This window comes from Osmerus mordax, chromosome 13 (assembly GCF_038355195.1).
Source record: "Osmerus mordax isolate fOsmMor3 chromosome 13, fOsmMor3.pri, whole genome shotgun sequence".
Classification (NCBI taxonomy): Eukaryota; Metazoa; Chordata; class Actinopteri; order Osmeriformes; family Osmeridae; genus Osmerus; species Osmerus mordax.
In genome coordinates this window covers 8,202,553-8,228,171 of record NC_090062.1, presented here as the reverse complement: position 1 = coordinate 8,228,171, position 25,619 = coordinate 8,202,553, and the positions used below count along the sequence as shown (strand labels likewise).

General features: G+C 39.7%; 1 protein-coding gene across 1 annotated transcript in view; it reads left to right on the top strand.

Annotated features, from left to right (window-relative positions):
• Positions 1-25,619, top strand: part of LOC136954933 (A disintegrin and metalloproteinase with thrombospondin motifs 7) — a 59,817-nt gene that overhangs the window by 15,597 nt on the left and 18,601 nt on the right. The window contains exons 6-16 of the mRNA XM_067248460.1: positions 208-332; positions 2,071-2,220; positions 4,687-4,830; positions 8,022-8,166; positions 12,383-12,475; positions 12,694-12,839; positions 14,036-14,205; positions 14,727-14,860; positions 16,153-16,273; positions 16,516-16,760; positions 19,243-19,390. Of these exons, the coding sequence (XP_067104561.1) occupies positions 208-332; positions 2,071-2,220; positions 4,687-4,830; positions 8,022-8,166; positions 12,383-12,475; positions 12,694-12,839; positions 14,036-14,205; positions 14,727-14,860; positions 16,153-16,273; positions 16,516-16,760; positions 19,243-19,390 (1,621 nt within the window). The remainder of the gene's footprint in view (positions 1-207; positions 333-2,070; positions 2,221-4,686; positions 4,831-8,021; positions 8,167-12,382; positions 12,476-12,693; positions 12,840-14,035; positions 14,206-14,726; positions 14,861-16,152; positions 16,274-16,515; positions 16,761-19,242; positions 19,391-25,619) is intronic.

Genomic DNA, 25,619 nt, shown 5'->3' with positions numbered 1-25,619 from the left:
TAAAGCCAGGCTATAAATTTAAACACTTTGTGAAAGTATTAATGCTAATTATATTTTGCCAGTCATTTATGCTTCGTGCTTCATGCCCTATGAGTTATTATTCATTTCTGAAAACTAAACATGTATAAATTATAGTCTTACCACTTATCCAGTACCCAGTATTTCCATTTGTCATACACACTACAAGGACATGCTTGTGCTTGACAGGAGGAACTGAAGATCACACATCATGCTGACAACAGCCTGAGTAGCTTCTGTAAGTGGCAGAAACGTCTCAACATGAAGGGAGATGAGCATCCAGTACATCATGATGTAGCTGTCCTGCTCACAAGGTACAGAATGACATTGTCTTTTTAAGTCAACTTTAGCAACCTACCATTCAACTTCCCATTCACTTAATTCACCTAAAAAATGTATGTACCCTTTCTTTTTAATGTGGTTCCCTTGACTGTCAATGAGTTACAAATGACGTCTTTCTGAAATGGACTTGAGACAAGTAATTACAAGGAATGAATTGAGACAAGTTCCAGAGAGACATTCCAGCCCACACAGAAGATGGCCTCACCACTCCCTCACCTTTTGAGTATCCTAAGGCAATTGTTATTTTTCCATGGAGTGCTCAGCTGTCCTTGTTAACGTCACCTTGGTGTTTTATTCTGTAGCATTCCTGTTCATTCTACTAGGATTGCACTGAATCCTTTCCCCCATGGTAAACAGGATTGATGAGTAGTACTCTCATTCAGTTATTATGGGTGTTTACATTTGATAGGAATATATAGTTATATATAAAAACACACCCTGAAATCAAGCCATGTCCCCCCTATACAATTACAGAGTGGTTTTGTACTGGTATATCGTCTTCTCTTTCTTTGTGCCTATTTTCCTTTCTCTCTTTCTCTGTTATCCTTGCATGCTTACTCTCCCTACCTAATCTAGCAACCCACTCATGGCCGCTCATTAACTGACTGCTTGTTTGGTTTGATGCACGAAAGCAATTGAAGTCTCTCAAATTTTAGAAACATAAGGTAAAGGAAGTTCCAACAGTGTAGTCGACATTTCTTAACCTTTTTAGATGATACAGAGAGACAGAGATTGTCTTTGCCATGTCTGGATCTTGATTGGTTGTAGCTGTTTAATCCAACCATCTATCTTTTGATGTTTGTAGGTACACGTTTTTGTGCAATTTTGTTTTATTACATCTTGACTCATAAAAGGAGGTATCATACTACTGCACACATTTGAAAGTCTCTAAAACACATTTTAGAAGTGTTTGCAAATGTGTATATATATTACAAAACATAACTGTCTCTACAGCACTCCATCAGTCAGGCATTGGGATCATATAGTATAGTGACGGGTCATAATGAAGCCACTTCTGAGTAAAAAGCATGTTACAGCTCACTGTGAGTTTCCCAAATGTTTTTTTGTTGTTGATTAAAGCATAAGTAAAAGCATAAGGTGGACTGAAAAGACACATCTGGTTTAAACCAGGTACCATTCAGGAGCTGGATAGTACTATGCCTACGGTGAAGCAAGGAGCTGGCAATCTTGTGGCAGGGACTGGGAGAGTGTTCAGAAATTAGATAGTGAATGGTAGATAGTAAGATGATAAGATTCCCCTTTTAATATTATCCTCATACTCCCTCTCGAGCACTTCGGTCAGCTGACTATCACTCTGTACCCCTCTGCAAATTGAAAACCATCTTCTCATGCACACATCCTAAACTGTGAAACTCACTACCTGTTTCCATCAGAAATGCTACTTGGTAATTTTAAGAATTTGTTTAAAACGTACCTTTTTAATCAAGCTTTTAATTGTTCATTTAATTTTTGTCTGTTCTTATTGTTTTGTATATTATGTTTCATGATTGTAATTTTTACTCTACTGTAGAACCTTGAGTGCAAGAAAGAGCCATTATAAATACAATTTATAATCATTAATATAATTATGATCTTCTCGTGTCCTACATCTTCTTTTGTTCGCCATCATTTCTTGTTCTCTATCATCCTTTGTCATCTATCCTGTTTTTGTCCTTTCTTCATACCTTGTACTTTTTCACCCACTGACAGAAAGGACATCTGTGCAGCCATCAATAAGCCCTGCGAGACTCTGGGTCTGTCTCACGTCGCGGGCATGTGTCAGCCACATCGCAGCTGCAGCATCAGCGAGGACACGGGTCTGCCACTCTCCTTCACCATCGCCCATGAGCTGGGACACAAGTAAGGTCACTTCGCTCACCTTAGAATACAGATGCACATGCACAAACACGCACACTCGCAACTTGTACATGTGGTCACATGTACATGTGATTTCATATCCTCTTTTCAATTGATGGACCCTGTGTTTAGTAAAATAGTAAACACAATACTAAACCTTTGTGTTTAGTAAAATACTAAACACAATACTAAACCTTTGTGTTTAGTAAAATACTAAACACAATACTAAACCTTTGTGTTTAGTAAAATACCAAACACAAATTTCCACTGGTGTCGTGTACATCGTTAAATCATTCTTTCAGAAACCGAGTGTTGGGATCATGTTGTTAAATATTGGGATATTACATTTGTGAGCTTAGTAAGTGTTGTACTATTAGTGTTCAAAGAGCATTTCATATAGTATGGCATATGTTTCATGTTCCTTGAGGGTTTAAGTTGATTTAGGTACAGTTCAATGGACATCCTTAAAGCCCTCTGTAAAATTGCTTGTTAAAAGGGCTATACAAACAAAATGTTATTAGATCTAATCAATCAAATATATATAATGCATTAAGTCTTCATATGCAAGCCAAAATGGCATGTTGCAGAATGCGCTATGAGAAACCACATTAAAATACCAAGTATATTGGTGGGGGTGTCTGCACATTTCAGATGTTACGCAGAAATAATTTGTTCAGGTTTTCCAATATGTTAAATACTTAAATTATAACTACACACTAGTTTGTTTATAGTAATTAAACAAACAAGCTTAATGTGGTTAGTGTGCAAATAAGTCATGCAGAGCCACCAAGCAACAATTTTATTCAGACATTTCTGCCTATACAAGAAAAACAATTATACCACCAAAATGTCTTCATGTTATCGTCTCTAATGTGACTGTTAAAATAGATCTTTAGAACAAAAACACCTGAAAAACATGTCAGTCATCTGTCAGATATTTGAAGATGTGTAAAATTCATATCCCACTCACTGTCTTGGCTTGGAAATCCAGATACAGTCAACTCAGGAATTATTGACACCCCTGGCAAAGATGAGTAAAAGTTGTCAAATGTCATAAAATGAAACCTTTTTATAATTTAGTTTAATGTCACATTGAAAAAAAGGAGAACAATCTTTCAGTTCCACAATTATACTAACATGTTGCACTAAAAGTTCCCAAATCCAACCAGACAGGTGAAGTTTTAGTATAAAGAAATCCCTCAAAACAACCATTAGACGGATAGATTACAGCCCTCTTAGTGCAGTGTAGAGTAGTAGACAACCCAGTTTTTAGACACACATTCCAAACACTTAGTGTATTCCATATATGATACATTTCTCATACATGAGTCATTCTTTCTGCAGCACATCATTCACTTTGGTGTGCCACAACACTGCAACAGGTGCTTTCATTTTCAGAATTGCTGAAATACAATTATTTTGGATCAAGTATTAACTACTTTTTACAATAACCATTAAAGCAAGGCCTACAGACCTTTTGCACAGCAGCAATTAAATCTATGTTGGAAATAAATTCAATTTAGACTACTCGTATTGTATAAATATTGTACCTAATGTATAGACTGTTTCTGAAGCTCAACTCAATTCAACTAGAAATTATCGGAGACTGAACTGACTCTGACCTTATTATTTAGAAAAAGAGCTTGATCACTTCCAACTAAGAGCTTAGGAGCCCCTGTGTCCTGGCATGCTATAAACCTTTGTAAATGTATTACTTGTGAGGCCCCCTTTAACGATCAATTGTAAAGGGCATGCTCCAGTGCCCATAGGGGATAGTGACATTTAGACATTTAGTCATTTAGCAGACGCTCTTATCCAGAGCGACTTACAGTGAATACAGGGACATTCCCCCGAGGCAGGCAGGGTGAAGTGCCTTGCCCAAGGACACAACGTCAGTTGGCATGACCGGGAATCGAACTGGCAACCTTCAGATTACTAGCCCGATTCCCTCACCGCTCAGCCACCTGACTCCCTTCTAGTGACTCCCTCATAGTGGTGTCAGGAATGTCAGCATGAGGTTAACATCTGTCTGTGTTGATGAAATCAATGTCCTGTGTGTATGCAAACGCGTGTGTGGATGCTCCTACTGGGCCACCAAGCAAACACACGTTTTGTTAACAGTAAATAACCAGCTTTATTCTGTCTATACTCTGCATGTGTTTGCACACTCTCATAATCTCTGGGCATGTGTGCTTATGACAAATGAAGATTGTGATGATTGTAAACCAGGTACCCATTACCCCCTGTATGTTTGATGTAGGATATGCAAAGTGTAGCACACACCCCCTTTCTACTTTTTGACAGCAGTATTTAGTAAGACAGTAGTTGTGCCATATATTCTAGACTTTCCACAGTACATTGCACATAGTGCCTTCATATGTGTTCTACATTTTGCCCTGCAGTATCTGTCCCATCAAGCCCATCCTCTCCCTCACTGTCTCTGTGGGATGTGCTTCTTCTATGCCGCAGCTTTGGAATTCAGCATGATGGCAACGGCAATGACTGTGAGCCCATTGGGAAAAGACCTTTCGTCATGTCTCCACAGCTCCTGTATGGCACTGTCTCACCCAGCTGGTCACTCTGCTCCCGCCAGTACATCACCCGCTTCCTAGAGTGAGTGGCCCACGCTTGTGACATCCCTGTGTGTCTGTCTGTCTGTGTCTGTCTGTCTGTGTGTGTCTGTGTGTCTGTCTGTCTGCCTGACTGTTCCGTCTGGGTTTGTCTCTAGCTACAGTTTTTGTTTGTGTTGAGTATTTTGGTTTATCTCATGTTCTTCCTCATTCCCATTCCCTTTCTCTTTTTTTTATCATTCTCTCTCTCTCTCTCTCTCTCTCTCTCTCTCTCTCTCTCTCTCTCTCTCTCTCTCTCTCTCTTTCTCCTTCTCTCCTTGTCTCTCCACTCTGTCTCTGTCCCCACCTCACTTTGTTGCTGGAAGTTTCTCAGACTCTTTCTCAAACACTTTCTTTCTCTTTTGCTCTATCTTTCTCTACTTCTACCAAGTTGCTTTCTTTTCTACATATTCTTTGTGCATAGTCTCCAACCATGTTTCTTATCCACTCAAATTACCATTCTTTGAATTCTACTTAATTGCATTTTTTTTCTTTTCCATTCCATAATGACATAAGGCTAGAGGGATCTCACATTTCTTTCTCATTTGTAATATTCTATTTCATAACCTTTTCTCATGTGTCTTGTGTCATGTGTTCTTACGCAATCCAGTCTCCAATAGTTCCCATGTCCACTTCTCAGTCCTCCATCTCTCTGTTAACATACAGTCTTTCGAACCATAGCTTTTAAGTATATAATAAGGACCAACTCATCTCATCAAGAAATAAAAGATAAGCACTGGATGATTACAAGGAAATTGCTTTGTGCCTATCAATGCCTTATATGTTGGCCTGTTAGAGGCCCTTTCATACATTTCGATGATACTCTGCTAAAAGCTGCTTCAAGCATTCTGTTCAAGTGAACAGCATAACGAATCTATTTACAGTCTTGTCTAGGAGCCAATTCCTAGTATCTTGTAGAATTCTGTCTCAGTGTTATGTTTCTGGTTTCCAGATGTAGAGCCGACAGGTTGGAATCCCCTTTCCGCCCCCTTCTCAAAAAACATTGCGCATCTAGCCACAACGAGTCTGGGTTAAATCTCCTGTCAAAGTTGCCCTAGTTCCGCAGCTCAAAGCACCATATGGAATCCATTAAACCACGAGTGAGGGAAGAGGGAAGAGGGAAGAGGGAAGAGGAATAACACTCACTCATGGGAGTCCTTACACAAAGGCCTCTTACCGCCTGCATGGATGGGGGACTGTGTGCACGTACATGTGTGTGTACTTTGTATGCACACATGCGTGCATGTACAGTACGTGTATGTGTTTTGCAAGAGCTTGCCAACTAATCAATTATTTATCTTAACGCCTGGCCAGAAAACCCTTGGTCGCTTTCCCCTTCCAAGTGATTGGTCCCCTAGGATTTCTCATACTGCGAGAATCATGTTTCAATTATATAATCATTTGAATAGCTGTATTGGCACCAAGAGAAAAGCTGTGTTCGGAGTTTGCATCTGTTGGCTGAAAGTGAGTGAGTTAGAAATCTCAGAGAGTGTGTCTTTTGTTCTGCTTTTGTCTTGCAAGACTTATTCCTCTGTATCTGGCTGCCGTAAACTATTTGCTTGAATCCTGAATACTAGTCCAAAGCTGCAGTGCAGTTTAAATATATTTTCTTTCTTTGAGTCGGTAAAAAAATTAACTTGTGTGCAGTTACACCTGGGAATTGCGGGGAAAATAATCAAATTTGTGTGCTGTATTGCGATTGGGTGGAACTTCAGGGACTTGTGCTTGGTTTTATTAGACAGGAGAACTATGTGAAAGTTTTAAGTTGAGTTCCTGGTACTTTACAACTAATTGATTTTCACCCTTTATAATTCATAAATTTTTTTGCCGTTAACTGCCAGAATATTAGTCACAACAAAGTGACTGTATAAAATATTAAAACTACAAACATATTTGTGTGTTGACTCTGAAGAAAAGGCCTTTATGAATTACTCTTTGACCATGTTGGACCTTTTCAGGAAAGCTTCCATTTCTAAAAGCTGCTTTCAACCACCAGTATCCCTGTGAACCTCAATTCAGGAGACCCCATGCAGAGTACAAAGTCACTCATGGAGAACAGTTTAATTGCTGTCGCATAGTGGCCAGTAGTAGGTCTCCCAATGTGTTTGATTATTTGATTTGTGCATAAAAACTGGCCAGTGAAGCAGCATTGAGCAGGAAGTCTAGTGTATGGGTCAAAGTGAGGTGAGCAGGTGAAACAAATGTTGCCCTTTCTTAGGAAAACACTATGTGCAGTTATTTTAAATAGTGCTGCCCTGAGATTAACCCATTAATCCTAGTTAATTATCTGTAATTAGTGTGTGTTTTTAATGTATTTCTTGTATAGTTAGGTAGCTTTAGCTGTGACAGTAATATCTTGGTAACATTTATCTTAGATTTTACATATGCGCTCTGCTGTGTCAGCAGTTTGAGTATTTGACTATTTAGTCCAGCTGGCCAGAGCAGCTAGATCGCTTCCTCCGATTCATTTCAGCAATATGCATACTTTATCAAAGCCATGTTAGATCTAGTACAGGATTCAGGTCACTGTGAACCCATTCAGTCCAGGAAGTTTATTGAAATTCACCTCGTGCTTTTGGAGAAAACACTTAATCATGCTTTCTTGATAATGACAGGAGTCAGGAAATTGATTATTGTATGCAAATGCAGTTTTAGATCGTCACTAAGTTCTTGACTAGTAGTTTAAAGCTTCATCCTTCACGACAAGGTTAAATGGAAAGTATTGAGCTACAAAAAAAACTTTGGTGGGGTAGGCCATGGAGGGGTATGGAGTGTGTGAAGGCCTTGCTTAATGTGATATGTCATGGGAACTTCCGTCAAGTGTGTCACTTAGCGTTCTGTCAACCTGTCAAAGTTTTTCTAGCTATTTTCAATTCTGTCACTGTCAACACTGTCGCATAGAGTTCTTCAACTCCATAAGATATTAATTAATTAGAGGATTGACAGGCTGAATGCGAGTTATGTCCTGAATCAGTAGATATACAATATGTATGTATAGTATGTGTAACATAAAGTACTTAGTGCATGATTGCATATGCATGTGCCAGTGGTTTTATCCATGTGTGCCTACCATATATCTATCATATCTATGGTTGTGTACTCATCTCTACATGTCTTTTTATATTTATGTGTCTGACTTGCCTATAAAAGAGTCTGACTCCACTTTAACTGTGTATCATTGTCTCCCCTGAACAGTCGTGGTTGGGGCTGGTGTTTGGATGACCCCCCAATGAGAGATGAGCTGGCTCTGAACACCAGACCCGCTGGGGTTCTGTACGACGCTGCTCACCAGTGTCGACTGCAGTATGGCTCTGGGTCCTTGCTCTGTGATGACGTCGATGTAAGACACCTAAGCACTACCTCTATCTCTCTCACACAGAGAGACACACAGTACATGCACACAGCACATGCACAAGCTGCCTCTATCTGATACACACGCAAGCTCTCTTGCTCTAACACACAACACACATACAATGTGCACTGTTTCCCACACACAGCCTTGTGTGTCACATCCACACACAATCAAATTCTATTTTAGTCACACATACATACTGTACAAACCATGCTCACACAAAAGCACACCACACCAGCACACACACAGCTGTAACATTGTTTTTTCATACAACAGCCACATGTCTATTACCACTACACCCCTTCACCCTCCACTCCTCTCATCTTCTGTCATGCGTCATGCATCTACAATCTTTAATGTGACGCCAACAAACCCCCCACACTTTCCCACTTATCCGCCCAAACCCTCTACTTCATCTTCCTCTCCCGCTTATCCCTTTCTCTTTGAGGATCACCAGCATACCCTTAGATCCTTAATAGGATCCTCTGCACTCACTTTCCTCAGTTTGCTTCCACCACTTTCAGAAACCTTTCTAGCTAACATTGCAGGAATTTGATCGTTTTCACGCCACCTCAGATGCCTTTGCGCAGAGAACAGCCTTTGTTTGCAGAGTTGAACATGTTTTGGGGCATGGAGTAGGTGGCACTAGTTCTAGGTGTGTCAGGAGGAGGCCTCAGGAGGAGGAGTGATACATAAGAGGAGTGCCACACCTCCTCCCAAATAGCCTTTTCATCATTGCATGCAATCAATGGTATCAACACCCCGAGTTGTTAAAGAAAGAACATTTGGTGCATTCTAATGCATTTCTGATTTGATTATATCAGGGAGGGGGAACCTACAATACAGTAATCAATACAGTTTTCAAAATTGGGGCTATGGCCTGGACGCTTGGCAAAAGGTATTTTACTGACCATATGGGACGAACCATGTGTGTTAATTTAGCCTACTACTAATGGAGGGAATTGGCTGAGTTACCCACTTGCAACCTTAAAGCTGAACTCACGACCGTCTCGCCTCCGCAAATAACATTTTGGTCTGAGGTGGAAGCAAACGGGGAAAATGTATACTCACTTATCCCTGCTGGAATGACTGTGATTTAAGCTGGATTTACTGCAAGCGCCCCTGAAAATAAGAACACCATGTGTATTTGGTGCTTCGATACAGACAGTTTAAACTGTTAAAGCAACTGGATTGAAAAGTTGTGGAGGAAGGGCGATGAGCAGGCCCAGTGCTGGTTGCCGAGCTCACAAGTTGAGCTCATTGGACAAATACCTGGAGAAGTCATTACAATGTCAGGGATGGATAGTGTTCTTTTTCTGAGATTTAACTGAACTGACTTTATTATGGGGTGTCTAGTTCCATGATTGTGTGTGTGAGCGTGTGTGAGGTTTTAATTATATTAAGAAACAAACACGCTCTTGGTTGTTCACAGCTGTTTGTAACGTTTTTGAGAGGTTTTATAGTGGAGAGGGGGCAAGGAGAGGATGAAAAGAGAGAGTCAAGGGAGAAAGAAAACAAGAGACACAATGTCAACAAAGACAGCAGGAACACAGTACAATTAAGAAAGATACTGTAGTGAGAAGAGAAAGCCAATGCAAGGGGGAGGTAAAGGGTCACAAAGACCCCAGGGGAAAGACTGGATACAAAGAGGATAAAAGAGAAATAGACATGAAGCAGGGGATGATAGTGTACAAGGCAGGATAAGCAACAGAAAAGCGACAAAGAGAGTGGGCAAACAGGAGAGGGAGAGAGGTGTATCACACATCAAAGCTCCAAGCCAGAGGTAGGATTGATTCCATGACCATGAATACCATTAGTTTTATAAAGAAGCCCACTAGGACAGACACCTTTGGATAGACATCAGTCCCTGCTTTGCCAAGAATATGGTGCCAATGCCTGTAAACAAGAACGGGCAATCCAATTTCCCTGAATTGCCTGTTCACGGGTATGTTGGGGCTACATTTGTCATCCCATTTGTAAATATTTTGAATGAAAAGATTCTTATCAATCCATGAGCACAAACCTATGCGCTGTCACTTAATTTAATGCTTGATTAAAATGGAGAGTCAAAATGTATTTAGGGTTGGGCGTTCAAGCTGGGCTGTGGTGTAAAGATAGAATGCTGGCCTTTATACTTATCAATACATAAAGAGTTAGCCTTCGAAACAGTTGAAAGACTTGACATTAAGATTAAGCCTGATTGGCTAATGAGTGTTGAATATTTCAGCAGAAGATGTAAGGACATGTGTGTTGTTTATGCAGATGAGGCACAACAAGAAAAAAGGTGACATTATTCAATTATGCATGTATTATCGGCATGGTATGGCTACACACAGAATTTTACCTTAAAGTATTATCACTTCTCTTTAAATGCACCTTCCTTGTAGGGTATTATTGTTAGGCTTACTGCAACAAAAAGCAGTATCACTACCAAGGTATTGCACTTAAGGGTCACTTTAGGTTACAGTCACACCCTCCTTTATCCCTAGTTGTCCACCGTCAGCAGCATTTTCCGATATAACACATAATGTCACTTATATAAAACTGATTTTGTTGATTTTTGCTCTGCCCCCCTGGAAGGTATTGAATCATGCATGAGTGCTGCAATCTTTGACACAACTTTACTAAAGATAGAGGGGAAATGTCCCTCTCACATTTAGAAAAGTTGTTCTGTGTTTGTCCCCTTTACTTTTGGAATGGTATATTTAACTGATACACACCCAAATGATTGTATTTGGTTTTATAATAATACATTGGTACCAATGAATTGATGATTATAATGTTTTCTAGACACCATGCAGTACTCCTGATGACAAGCAACTGCGTAATGTATGACCTTCCTCTTCCCCTGTCCTGTCTCATTTTATCTCCATAGTTACCAGCCAACTATCAGTCTCACCAAACATATTGTCATTTAAATAGAAGGGCATCAGATCCTTCACAGCTCAGTACAATTATCTATTGTTGTTTTCCAGCTTCTGCAAGCCCAACAGACTTAAGTCCCCCAAGAGCCAAAGACAAAATCGAAAAACGCTCTCACAACCCTAGTCTAATCAGAAAGGACAAAATAGCCACCGGTTGTTTGCTCCAAATGTCACCACCTGAAAGCTACAACAGCCGCCTGAGAGCAACAAAAGACCAAGTTCCACATCTCAGATAATCTCCCAGCTACTGTCTCTGATAAAACTCGAAACTGACCTTTGGGCTCTTATTGCCATCTTAACGCACATACACTGCTAATTGAGGAAATAATCATATGTGATGATCATATGTGTCTCTCCCTCCCTTCCAAACATATTGTCTTGCTTTACTGCCCTTACAATCTCTGTTCCTGTTCAGTCCTTAAAATTAAGATATTTAACAGATCTGACATTGGCCATTTGCTTGGTGACAAGACTGAGCTGTGCAACTAACCACAGGGTATCTACCTTAGTAACACATAATATATATAATATAATATAGCTCTTTCTCAATATTATGTGGGGGTCAGATGGCTGAGCGGTTAGGGAATCGGGCTACCCATCAGAAGGTTGCCGGTTCAATTCCTGGCCGTGTCAAATGACGTTGTGTCCCTGGGCAAGGCACATCACCCTACTTGCCTCGGGGGAATGTCCCTGTACTACTGTAAATCGCTCTGGATAAGAGCGTCTGCTAAATGACTAAATGTAAATATTATGTATACCGAACAGAATTATTATCAAACCCTGCAATACACACATTTTCTGAAAGGCTCCTTTGACTGCAGGGCTGAGCACAAGCATACATGAAGGCATCATCAGCATGCATCGAGGGAAATATGAGATAATCTTGACACTCCAGGGTACCATTTGATGGACATTTGCAGTAAATGCTTAGATTTGGCAATTTCTCCTTCCATCGAGAAAGTATATAGAAGTAAGCCTCACGTCAAATCTTCCATTTTCTATCTCTAATCCGTTGCGGTGCTAAACCTCTAAGGAAATAACTGTATTAATGACAGTAAATATTTTCTGCAAAGGTCAATGCAGCATTTTATTGGGGAATGTAATCTTTATAATTTTTTTATGCAATACGTGCGCATACACAAACACATTTTATGTCCACTCCAAGTACTAAATAATGTCCATTCTGACTACTGTAAAATACAAAAAACATGTAGGTTTTAGATGGTTTACACATAGGGAGAGTAAACTGTAATTGATAGGCAATTGCTGTCCTTCTATAGAACATCTGTAGTACATTGTGGTGCACCGTGGGGACAACCTGCCACTCCAAGCTGGATGGGGCAGTGGATGGGACCAGGTGTGGGGAGGACAAGGTGAGAATTATGCATTCTGTAGCCACTAAATCAATTTTTCTTTTTACTAGGAACTCCTTTACCTATTGCTACTACTTGATGAAGTATAATAACTACTACATAACCATAATCCAAGGAATCATAACATACTTGTACCCCTACTGCAGTTGTAGTGCTTGCGACACAAATAACATGGTGTTTTATTAGCTTTACGTAACAACGCAGCGTGTTTCCCTCAGTGGTGTTTCGATGGAGAGTGTGTGGCAGCAGGTTCCCGGCCAGAACATGTCAACGGAGGCTGGGCGCCATGGAGTGAGTGGACATCCTGTTCTAGAACCTGCGGGGCCGGAGTGCAGAACGCCCAGAGAGACTGTGTCAACCCTGTGTAAGGTTTTTGACAACCCTAAAATATGTTTCAAAAACGTTTTCATATACATGGAGATGGACATGAATCTGATTCAGATTTCTCATAAGAACTCTTGGACAGACAGTAGAATGGCTTTCATTCTTCTCACTATTGTCACGGGGTCACATGTACAGATGAAGCAGAGTTTCTTTTGAACTTAAGAGGCAATTTTAGACTGCCCATCTTACTGCATGGGTGTGCTTCTATGGTTACTTCTTGCTTCAGCTCCGTTTTTCCCTATAGAACAAGCCATAATACTACTTCTGTAAAAGTATTATTTCTCACGGGATTGCAACCAACTTTGGAACTGTAAATGGTGAGATGTTTGTGTGTTGGAACTGTAAATGAGGAGACGGTAAGAAATACTTTATCATATTTTGAAAATGTGCAGTGGAATTGATACTTCATAAAAATGTTTTCATCATCTCAGTATCAGTAATAATCTAGATTTCTGTACCAGAATGCCTGTTGTCTCTAAGTTTATGGAATATAATGTAATTTAGGTGAAACCTAAAGGAAAGGACCTAAACCGTAGGAAACCTAAACCCAAACCCAAACCTAAACCCAAAGGACTGTCATCCTCTGAGAGGACGAGGCATTTTGTATTGATGGCAAGCAAGCAAAGCATCTGTATTAGGACTTAATATTGGTTTCCTGTCCAGTGGGAAAAGGGGGGAGCCAATTCATATCGTTTTTCCATTTCCTCTGAAGTGTGCGAGTGGAGAGAGGGTGGAGGTGGGACAGCTGTAACTGTCATATTCTTTGGTGGATAAACCATGTCTACACCTCCGTATTCCCTTACCCTGATTTTAAAACCTCTCATATTAATGGTTGAGTGTTAAGTTATGGACTCACTTGGAAACTAGGTATTAGTATTCAAAGATGTGAAGATATGCCACTGATGGCAACTGTAATTGCAAGTTGTAGCACTGTGCTAAACGTTCTACTGTGTCAGTTATGTAATGTCTCACATGGCCTATTATCATATTTGGTATGATAAAATACAATGTGTTTGTTCTTAGTTACTTTGGGATAATGAAGTGTTTTCAAAAGGGATTTGTGATATTGTGTTTTTCTGAAGCCACAAAGAACTTCTTTAACATATCAGAGCAACTTTAAGTATTTTATTGGATTGAAAAAGGCCTGTTTGTTTTTCCTTCTGTCTGATCTTCTAGACCAAAATATGGAGGGAAATACTGTGTGGGTGAGCGTCGGAGGTACAGGATTTGTAACAGTGCTCCGTGTCCTCCTGGACAGCCCACGTTCAGGCACATCCAATGCAGCCACTTTAACACCATGCCTTACAAAGGAAAGTTCTATAAATGGGTGCAAGTCAACAACAAAGGTGAGTGTTACCTTGGGACAGAGCTTGGCTTGTACACCGATTAGCCATAGCATTATGACCACTGACAGGTGAATAGAATCTAGTTATCATGGCACCTGTCAGTGGTGCCATATTAGGCATGAAAGTGAACATTTTGTCCTCAAAGTTGATGTGTTAGTAGCAGGAAAAATGGCCAAGTGTAAGGATTTGAGCAACTTTGACAAGGGGGTGGAGTGTTCCCAGTCTGCAGTGGTCGGTACTTATCAAAAGTGGTCCAAAGAAAGAAATCAGTGAATAAGTGGCCTCCAATTTCCACAGATTTCAATCCAGTAGATAGATACCACAGCACACCTTCAGAGGTCTAGTGGAGTACATGCCTCGACAGATCAGGGCTGTGTTGGCGGCATAAGGGGGACCTACACACACAATAAAAAATTGTCACACTTTAAGATGCATTGCTATTGATAGTTAAATAAAATGTGTGATGTTTTTGTTATCCGTTGGTCTTGTTTAGAGACGCTTTTATTGTCTCCGTTTGTCAGTGAACCCTTGTGAGCTACACTGCCGTCCTCTGAACGAGTACTTCTCTGAAAAGATGCTGGACGCAGTTATCGATGGAACCAAGTGCTTGGAAGGCAGCACAAGTCGAGAAATGTGCATTAATGGTATCTGTAAGGTAATTAGTGATTCAATTTAATTCCACCTCTACTAACCTATCTAGTATCTTACCTACATTATGCATGTATTACAATTTTCCTCATCTATCACCAGGTTGGAACCAGGGTCACTGCTGTTTGTTTTCAAGGTTATCCTGTTGACTCATTAATCTTATTCTATCATGGTGCTCATGGACTGCATTGGATATGTGCATTTTTTGTGTCAGTTTGCTGCTTGTTGTGTCTTTGGAGAATTGCACCAGATGTTTCGCATACTGTATGAAGATACTTTTGTTAGTTGAAAGACTAACAAAGGGTCTCGCACATGCTGTACTATCCTTAACTGTTATATGGAAATCAATGTTGCAAAGGTGTCCTGACTGGACACAGATGTAATGAAATTCATATTTCCCATGATAGTTTAGTCTGGTCGTTTGAAGCACGAGGAAAGGAGGTTTGTTATCTTAGCTACAGTTGAGCAGTTTGGCTTTGTTGTTATGGTTTCGGCTACACGTTTGTAGACTTAGTTACCAAGTTAGTTCAGAATTGATGTTATGATCCGTCATCCTTTATCGTCCATTTATGTGTTCTTCATAGCTCAAACTGATTATTTTAGACAAGTTACTCCCAGATATGATCTAAGGAATGGAAGACTACAGTATTGATCTACTCCAAGTTCACTTGGAAAAACCAATTAACTGTCGTTAACAAAAGGAATGAGAACTTGAGTAAAGTTAGTGAGATTGTCTTAGTTGAAAGGTTTAGACATTGACTCTAATACACTTTTATGAAGCAAGAGGGGAAACAATGTGGCCTTAGTTCAACTTTGAAATTATGTAAATGTTTGACAAATGTGATTTTAATGTATTAAAATGGTTGCTTTTCAACCAGACTATGCTCATTGATGTATCTAGTACTTTCAACAGCATACATTTTCTATGGTCTGACTTTTTAACTAACTTGGGAGATGATTATACAAATTGCTGTTTGTATGCTGTTAGCATGCTTTCCTAGCAGGTTTCAAATGTTATTCACACAAAATGTATGAATGTGTTTTGGAAAGCTTGTGTTAGTAGTTTGTATAGATCAGTTTTTCTGTGAATCTGACTCTAATGGCTTTCAGAAAATTGAAAGTGCAAAACATTCCTCTGTCTGTGGTGAACCTATACAGATGAACATGAAAGTACAAATCATAGCATTTGCACATTGTTATCATACTACACTGTATCCTCCTTGAAGACAGGCTGTCAATATTCAATGCTCACTGCAATTAGTATACCTATGTATGCATGTTTGGGTTTGTGTGTTACAGAATGTGGGCTGTGACTATGAAATTGACTCCAATGCTGTGGAGGATCGCTGTGGGATATGCAATGGCAATGGTTCTACTTGTGAGACTGTGAAGAAGACTTTTGAGGAGAGCGAAGGACTTGGTAAGACAGCACACTGTCTTCAACCACTGCTCAGTTTTAACCTTTGAAAAGTTCAAACTAAGGGCAAATACTATTTGCAGAGGCTGACTCCAACTGAGAGATACTAATAGATTACTACCCATGGGCATTTTTGGGGAGTATGCCATCCCATTCATAGTTGAAGGCACATCTTGAAAGTCTGTCTCTGTGATAATCCCTCAATATTTCTGTTCCACCAAAAAAAATTCCTGTGTGTCTTCCAGGCTACGTGGATATCGGACTGATTCCAGAAGGGGCGCGGGACATCCGCATTGAGGAGGTGGCTGAAGCTGGAAATTTCTTGGCACTCCGAAGCGATGACCCGGAAAAGTACTTTCTGAACGGTGGTTGGACTATCCAATGGAATGGAGACTACAAAGCAGCAGGGACAATATTTACCTATGAGAGGACAGGGCACCTGGAGAATCTGACCTCCCCCGGACCAACAATGGAGCCAGTTTGGATACAGGTTGGAGAGGCACACGTATGCACGCAAACACATGCACTCACACACACACAAGCCATCGTTAAACTAGTTAAACTGAGGACAATAAAACACACATTTGGTAAGTACACACCTGTACACACTGGCTATTTACTCAGCTCAGAGGTTCTTTAGCAATGTAATTATTCACCGTGATTATTATTATTCACTCACAGGCTCTAAAACTTTGCAGCTCTCTCATCTAATACAGCAAAAGAAATGTTGACTGATAGTTTCCCACTATGGGCATTAGTAAACAAGTAATTATTCTGAGTGAATTGACCTTTGAACTGAAGGCTTTAGAGGTGTTTGCATTGACTCACACTAACTCAGTGTTTGTCGGTCTCAAAGAGAGCCCATAATCAGTCAAGCAACCTACCAAAACTAACTGTGCCCCCAGTTATTGTTTCATGACTGTAATGAGGTTCTTGAGAAACATTTTAGTGTAGGCAAATTGCAACATCTTTGACACTACAATTTCTCCTTCTGGAAGTGAAGCTATTTAGCTCCCCCAGTACTTTTTTTCTGATGTTTTGTGGAACTGACCCCTTATCGCTTTTATTAATTATAGAAACTATGCTGAGGACATGTTTTTCGGGCTCTTTGAATTGAATGCAGCGGCTTCTGTCATGCCCACATGAAAGTGGCGGCTGGCATCATTAGTGGACTGGACCGTCCTGGGAGGGGTGGGGGTGGGAGGGGGGCAACACCAGGCGGGTGTACAGTAGAAAGAACTCTTTCCCTTAGTGGGATTTGAATCCCACTCCACACAAACTGCATATTGACACACGCACAAACATACATACATACCGTACTGTCAATATTTTCCCTCTCACATGCTGACACACACCCATGCTTAACGTAATCAAAACACACACACACACAATAACTGATGGGATAGATCATTCAGTTTCTGAATGCTTGTCAAATGTTTCAGTTCATTGTATTGTAGCATCTTACAGATTTTGCAAAGCAAATCATTGTTTTTCTGGAGTCTAGATGCCAGGGTTTGTTCTCGGCAGACTGTTAAGCTGGAGGGATCCCGTATTGTGCCCAAGCCTATAAATCCATGTTAGCTCAGTATTCACAGCCAAAAGTCTGTCTCTGTTTACTGGGACTTTCTCAGACTTTTAATGCAGTGTCCCAAGATGACCCCAGAGACTCTGTACTTTTGTTGGCATTAAGAGTGTATTTGAGACAAGCTCCATTAGGCTAGCAGGGACTCCCTGCAACCATTGATCCAAGAAGGTGAGTGAACATTGGGGCTTTGATTGAACTGTTCTATGGCTGAAGCTTTGATGGCTCTGGAGAACTAGGAGGTTACATGGACTATGGTCAGCATCCCCTGCAGTGTGTTTACCTTTATGGTATTCTCCTTAACAAGTGGCACCTAAGAACATTTCTATATGCATACACACACATGCATGCACCCCAACCCCCTCACATACACACACACACATTCACACACACACACCACTCACACACACACACACCCCACACATGCATGCACACACACGCACACACACACACACACTAAATGTAACCACATGTATACATCCCTAAATTGCTACAAGTGCACATGTAATCCCTACTGTAAGTACACAGTGTACTGCTGACACACATTGAAATTAGTATTTTCACAACATGCACAACACCTCAGACATACTCAACGCGGGTGTCAGCCTGGCAGACACTAACACATTGCACTCACTCTACTCTGGGGAATCTGCATAAACACTACCAGAAAATGTAGCACATCCTGCTTCTTCGTCATTAGAATAGTACCAGTGTTTCCCCTTGGATTTTGTTTGGAAATGTAACCTCCCCTTCATTTTCAATGGAAGTCACGTGACAGGCACCACAAGGCAGTGTGAGATACCTGGCAGCACAAACAGGTAGCCTAGCAAGAGAAGCGAACCCTATTCTATGCAGTTATTAGGGCATGACAAGCAACATCACAAATGCGGCCCGCCCCCAAACGCATACTACAAAACAGTACTGTTTGGGTGTGTGTTTTGGTGTATGTGTTTTGGTGTATGTGTGATGGTGTAGATGAGAGCCACATATAGTGTTGATCACTCAGTTTCAGTTTGTGTTATTTTGTGAGTTTATACTTCATAGTCCTTTGTTGATTATTTTCATATGCATTATAAAAAACCTTTTTTAAACTCACAAATCAGACCGCCCTGTTTCACACACATGTATATTGTATACGTGCAGATTTGTTTGTCACATATCATCACAATTTAAATACTTAATATTCTTCAGACTTAATTTTTGCAGATTCAGAAAATGACTACAAATGAAATAGAAGTTAATTCAGATGATACACTTTGCATTTGCCTTGTCCTAAAATAAATCACTCTTTGCAAGAAGCAAAATGGGTGCTTGTTGACAGTTCTATTGTGTAATATTTTACGTTATCTGTTTTTGTGCTTAAACAAATCTTAAATTCTCTGTGTTTCAGCTTCTCTTCCAGGAAACCAACCCTGGAGTCCGCTACGAATACACCATCAGTAGAGAGGTCTCTGAAGACTCTGACAACAACATCCCCAATTCAGATTTCTTCTGGAAATTCGGCTCATGGACTGAGTGTAGTACCACCTGTGGTATTGGTAAGAAGCTCTATTTTAACAACATATGGGTTGAAATGATAAGTAAAACATTTATTGATAAGATGACAGAAAGTCTTTGTCTATACTACTAGTGTGGTGTTGTGAGCCTGCTACACTTTTATTACAGTATTGGAATGTGGCAAAAGAGATTTGTTAAAGCTTTTTCTTCAGTGGTTAGTTGAGTGAGACAGGTGACCACTTAGCCTGCTGATTGGAAATATTAAATCTGCATGCTTACTTGACTTAAGTGAATAGTCATTAATGTAAATGTAAATACATTTTATACATTTCTTGTGAACATTTGTATGGATAAGTGTCCTCACACTATATTTTACCTCACTCCATCAATCATGTAGCTATTTTTACTCTCCATCTTTTTTCTCAAAAACATATATACAAAGGATATACACAGTTTCACTTAGTCACAACACATTTGCTAATATTGTGGATGAATACTCAAGGACATTACTTTTAGGTGTAAATGTGGACTGACTTGAGAGATTAGAGTTAATTGGCCAAATGTGTGGTCACAAACATTCATTCTGCTTGAAAACCAAGCACTTTAGAGGAATAAAGGTAAAGGCATAATGTGGTGTGCTGGTTCTCCTAGGGTTGCACAAGGATGTCTTTGGGACAAAGGCCATCTGTTTGCAAACATGGCTGGCTGGCTTCCTGAAATAGCTTTTGTAGATATTTTCCTAACAGGTATTTGTATTTTTAATACCAGCCAGAAGGTTAAACGGTTTGTTACACATAATAACCATAAGGGAAGTCATCCTTGAAGGAAGCCATACTGTTTGGAAAAGGGCAGGCACTTACAAAAATACTTGGCAGGTGATTGGCTGGATCTATCTATCCACATCTATCACAGACTTACTTCAACCACATCCATAGTTGGCAGTAGTTACTCATATGAAGCTGATTGGTCCAAATGACTGTGGTTCGAGCACAAATGGATAACTTGGGGATTGCCAAGAAAGATTCTTGCATGGTCGTTTGCCCGTGAATTTAGCCTCGCAAGGTTAAGAAGGTGGTACTCCAAACATGTTTTTACAGCAGCAGAATATAAAGTGAGGCCCACCTCACTTTCAATATATAACTTATCAGTTGGCATTTTTGTGATTTTTGTACATTACGTTGTTCTATAGTACTGATGTCAATGTGTAGCTATCATACACACTACAGCCTTCCATGTAGTAGAAACTAGAAAAACGTCTCACAAAAGTTAACTGTGTAAGGCTGGGTGTCAACCTGCCCCCACCTCTCATATGCTAAAATCTGGAGTTGCTCGACAGGGTCTCAACTTGATGGCTCTCACACCCGATGGTGTAACTTACTGTAGCCTTGCAAGTCATATGTTGATAAGTAAGGGTCAAGATTTGGTCTGATTGGTTGTTCTTGTGTATAAAAGGAATTGCAAAGCATTGTTCTGTGGATTCTTCATCTCCTGAGACATTCTCCTCAGCTCTGGCTTGTCCTTGTACTCATTCTCTTTTCACAACTCTGTCTCTCTGATTTACAATAATCATGGTAGAGTAGGTAAGAGTTAACCTTAATTTTGTAACATGTTTGCCTTGTAATTGATTTCATTCATTTGCAATGTTATTAAATGTTTATTTCATTTAACCTTACTTTGACCATTCTTGCTCTGATTTAACCCATAGTCAATTAACTATAATTCTATTTGTATTGGCATTATTTGGTTCATGCTAATACACTGTTCTTCCTTTAAACCATAGGGGAAATAGTTTTGGTTGTTTGGCCAATATTTAAAACCCCTTACAACTGTGATTTCAACTATATGTCTATGGTAGACAACAAAACCCGCCATTTAAAGGTCAGGTTATGGTTAAGTATTTCGTTTAAAAATAAGCTCTGTCAAGCCGATACTAGGCCAGTGTCATTTGGCAAGTTAATGAGGCGTAGATGATGGGTATCTATGTTGGTCCCTCTTCTGTTACACAATCCGGTGTTAAGGGGTTATCTGATGATGCCATTGTTTGATTGCATTATGCAAATATATTCCTGATAGTTACTGTCAAGCATCTCATTGCCCTATAATTTATTTTCATAGCATTCCACTCAGAATATAGGGCAAGCTTGCCCTTGCTTGCAATATAGCAATAGATAAGACACTAATGAGAACATTGCATAATTGCTTATGTCTTTATTAAGCGAAGCTTGATAATTGAAGGAGTTACAGTATACCTATGTATGCATGTAAGTTATCAACACAGATATGCAATTTTGAACGTATCTATTTTTATAATTTAGTACTATATAATTTGTTATAAATTCTCAGACTGTTTGTTACATAAATTACCCTCTAATCTTGGGGGACGGGGAAGTCATGCCATGCAGTGTTTGAATGGACTGACTCAAATCAAACTCACTAGTGTCAATACCTTCTGAGCTGGATAGATTGATACATTGCTACCGCAAACTGACAGTGATACTTCTTCATGTCTGAATAGATAGCCAAATATCTTAATTCCAGACACACTCCTAGCCATTGCTTCACCCTTGTTAACTTGAGGGCCAAACAATGACTGTAGTGGCTATACAAACATTTTGAGTTAGTTTTGGAACCATGTGATTTGTTTAAGTTTTCTAACATGTTTTAACATTCAGTTTTGTGTTTCATTTTAGTTTCCTGTGTCATAACAGTCTTAAAGCAATCTGCTTAGTGCACTGTTCTGGCAGAACTCCTTGTGTTTCCCACATTCATCGTGTACAGTGTCATGTTGTCTTTTTTACATTGGTTGGCTGCTTCCCACAAGAAATATCTTCTTTCTGTCTCAAGTTGTGAAAGGGCTACTTTGTGCCGGAAATTATCATCTTCAACTTCTCACCTTATGATCACCTCCAGTATATCACAGCACCATAGGTGGCAGATTATTCAACTGGCCCTTGGGATGATGGGATGATTTGGAGTTGGGGGCGGTGGGGCACCCCCCACCCCCTGTGCTCAATTTGAGTTAGTTATCTGGTTCTGGGACTCTTTGAAGGTTTCTGGATCATCTGCAGAGCCTTGCCTGTCTTTAACAGTTGGTTGAAAGGTGTAATGATTGGGTGGGAGTTTTGGTTTGGGAACTCTCGGGCACTTTCTAGTGGGTTAGGGTTAGATCAGGTCCTACGTGATACACTGCTTGGATTGGAAATAGATTAGAATGCAGGTAACAAAACAAGTGTAATGGCTTTAAGACAATCCTGAAGACATAGCTCCCAGGAACTCAAGATAATCCCCAGACCTTGTTGTGAGCAGTTTAACAATTTTCTTTCTACCAAAGATTTACATTTACATTACATTTAGTCATTTAGCAGACGCTCTTATCCAGAGCGACTTACAGTAAGTACAGGGACATACCCCCGAGCCAAGTAGGGTGAAGTGCCTTGCCCAAGGACACAACGTCATTTGGCACGGCCAGGAATCGAACTGGCAACCTTCTGATTACTAGCCCGCTTCCCTAACCGCTCAGCCACCTGACTCCTGAAAGATCTGCCTGAAGGTAAAAGCTGAAACGCAGCATAAAGAGGGTGGGGTTTTCCTCATAACCTGACCATCGTGTAGGTTGATAGGGTGACTCTGCTGGACATGTAAAATCTTACTACTACAATCTAGTTACATTATATTTGAGAGAAGGTAGACATCTCTAGGTCTGATATCTCCAAAACTTGGCAACTCACACCAAAACAATCTACATGGATACATAGTACTAGAGGTAAGAGTAAAAAAATTGGTATTTCTGATTTGGGGCGAACTGTCCCTTTAATTCATATCTACAGTGGGAAGGTATGCCTATGTTAACTTAAAACATAACTGTATAGACCCAACTTGCTGCTTCCATTAAAGATTCCCTTCAGGCTTAACTGTAAAATTATGTATATCTGCATTTTCCAGCTCCATATTCATAGTTCAGACCCAAGTATTTTTTCTTTAAGGCATCACTGGCACCTTCTAAAAACAAGCTTGCCTGACAGCTTCCTCTGTGACAGCAGGTGTTTCATCCCTCACAACTCATTGTGCACTTCCTCCAGTTTAGTTTTTCAGTTTTTCCATGGAGTTGTTTCATCATCAATAAAAGAATGTTAGTCTTCGGATGGATCTGTCTTTTAACTAGATGTACCATATGATATTTATTGTTTGTTCCTCATATCCGTAAGAGTGAAGAAGAATGCATTTGTCTTTTCAATTAGCTGCAAAAACTCACAGTTGACTGTCTAGACGACTCTTGGTAATTTCCCTGACTTTATTCTTAAACAACAGTAGACCAAAACATTGTTATGAGAATGCCAATTACTGCTGAGACTTGACAGTTGCTTGTTGTCATTGCTTCAGTGGTGTTGCTATACTATTCCCCTACACTAACACATAATTGATGAATGATGATAGGGCAGAATGCTCATTTGGTTTACTCCAGGCATCCCCTACAGAAAATCAGAATGATGAGTCCAGATAATTGGTTAGAAGATTGATAGTTTATAAAACCATTTACGGTTTAATATTAACATGTGGAAAACGTATTAAATTAAACGTTCAATTCAAATAAAAAAAACCTGTCTTTAGACAGAGGCTCAAATAAATAATACAAAACAAACAAAAGTGAATAACAATAATATAAAAAACCCACACAATTTGTGGGAGACCTATTAAATGTATATTAAATTATATTTGAAATGAAATACATTATGAAATAACTTCTCGCTAAGTACTCTCTGTGAATTATATTATTGTTGCTTGCTTTCCTCCAGATACACTCTGGGCACTTTCGAGGATCATGTTGTCTAATTGTAACTTGTTTAACTACATGCTCTTCTGATTCTACCCATTGGCTCTTATTTGTTATTTGCTTTTCACAATGTATGCTTCATGTTTTGGCAAAACACATCTCGTGGTTTATGATCATTGACCTAGCACCTTTTGCTTTTTCTTGTAAGTCGCTTTGGATAAAAGCGTCTGCTAAATGACTAAACGAAATAAACTTTTATTCTTTTTTTCCCAAACTGTTTGAAATCATCTTCTGTCTTCTACCTTATCCGGGCTTTACACCAATTTTATGTATCAAAGGAATAGTGAGTGAGCTATTGTTAATACTTGATTTCCTTCCTTATGTTAGTGAATCATGGGACAGTTTATATGGGGCGTTTCCATGGGGCACAATATTAATCCCAGAAGTTTTACTCCGCAAACAAGGCTTATCTACTTTCAAAATAGTTCATGCAATGTGTGTTTTCCTGCAGTGTAGCCTACATATTGTTAGCCCACTCCCTTGGAGGTTTTCTTTGATTGAAATAATAGCTTGATGAGGTCTAAAAATACCTCTGTTTTTCCTCATTGGTTCGCAACTTTTAATTAGCTCCGATGGGGCACCATATTAGTTGCTTGTTAATGACGTTAGTGTTGAAATTCACATTTCACTAGCCGTCTAAATAACAGCTCAGTTTAAACGTCTAGATATGTGAAGATAACTTTAGTTGTGACTGACTGAATAGGCCATGTTAGACATACAACACCATCTATGTGCCTTTGGTAATTACATATTGGTATAGACTATGTAACCGTCCAACTCTGTTTGGATTACTTGACCTTCTGTATAAAGGCCTGAAGTTAACATGCAAATGAAGCATGCACAACATGTGCATGGTACATTTCAACATGTGTAAACTATTCTGCTGTATCATTGTTAATTGCCAAAGAATAATGAACGAGAAGTTGTTTACAGAACATCAAATAATCTGAAATAAACAGCACCATGGGGCCAATCAGCACAGCAGTCTCTAATAAAGAGACTTGAGGCTTTAATCTTAGCAGTTGAATAATGGAGGATGTTTAGTACAGTACCTTGTTTACACAACTTCCTAGATATGAGGTGTGCTGACATATGCTGCACTGTTGTCTCATGTTTTCCCAGTGGGGAGGCCCTGCTAAATTAGAAACTTTTTCATTAAAACTATTTGACATGTCTCTTTGGGCAAGGATGCTCTGCTACCTTGTGCTAGTTTTATGAGAAATATAAATGGAGTTACTGATCTATTGCTCAGCTGGATTGATTAAAAGCAGTATACTGTATGTCCTGCCCACATACTGTGCATGTACTGCATTTCTGTTTGAGAGAAGGAGCTACTGTTTTACGAAACAATTTTGGCCAACACTTTACATTAAGGCTACATTAACTACTATGTAACTAAATAACAATACTGCTTTGTATTGATATTCATTACGGTTTAG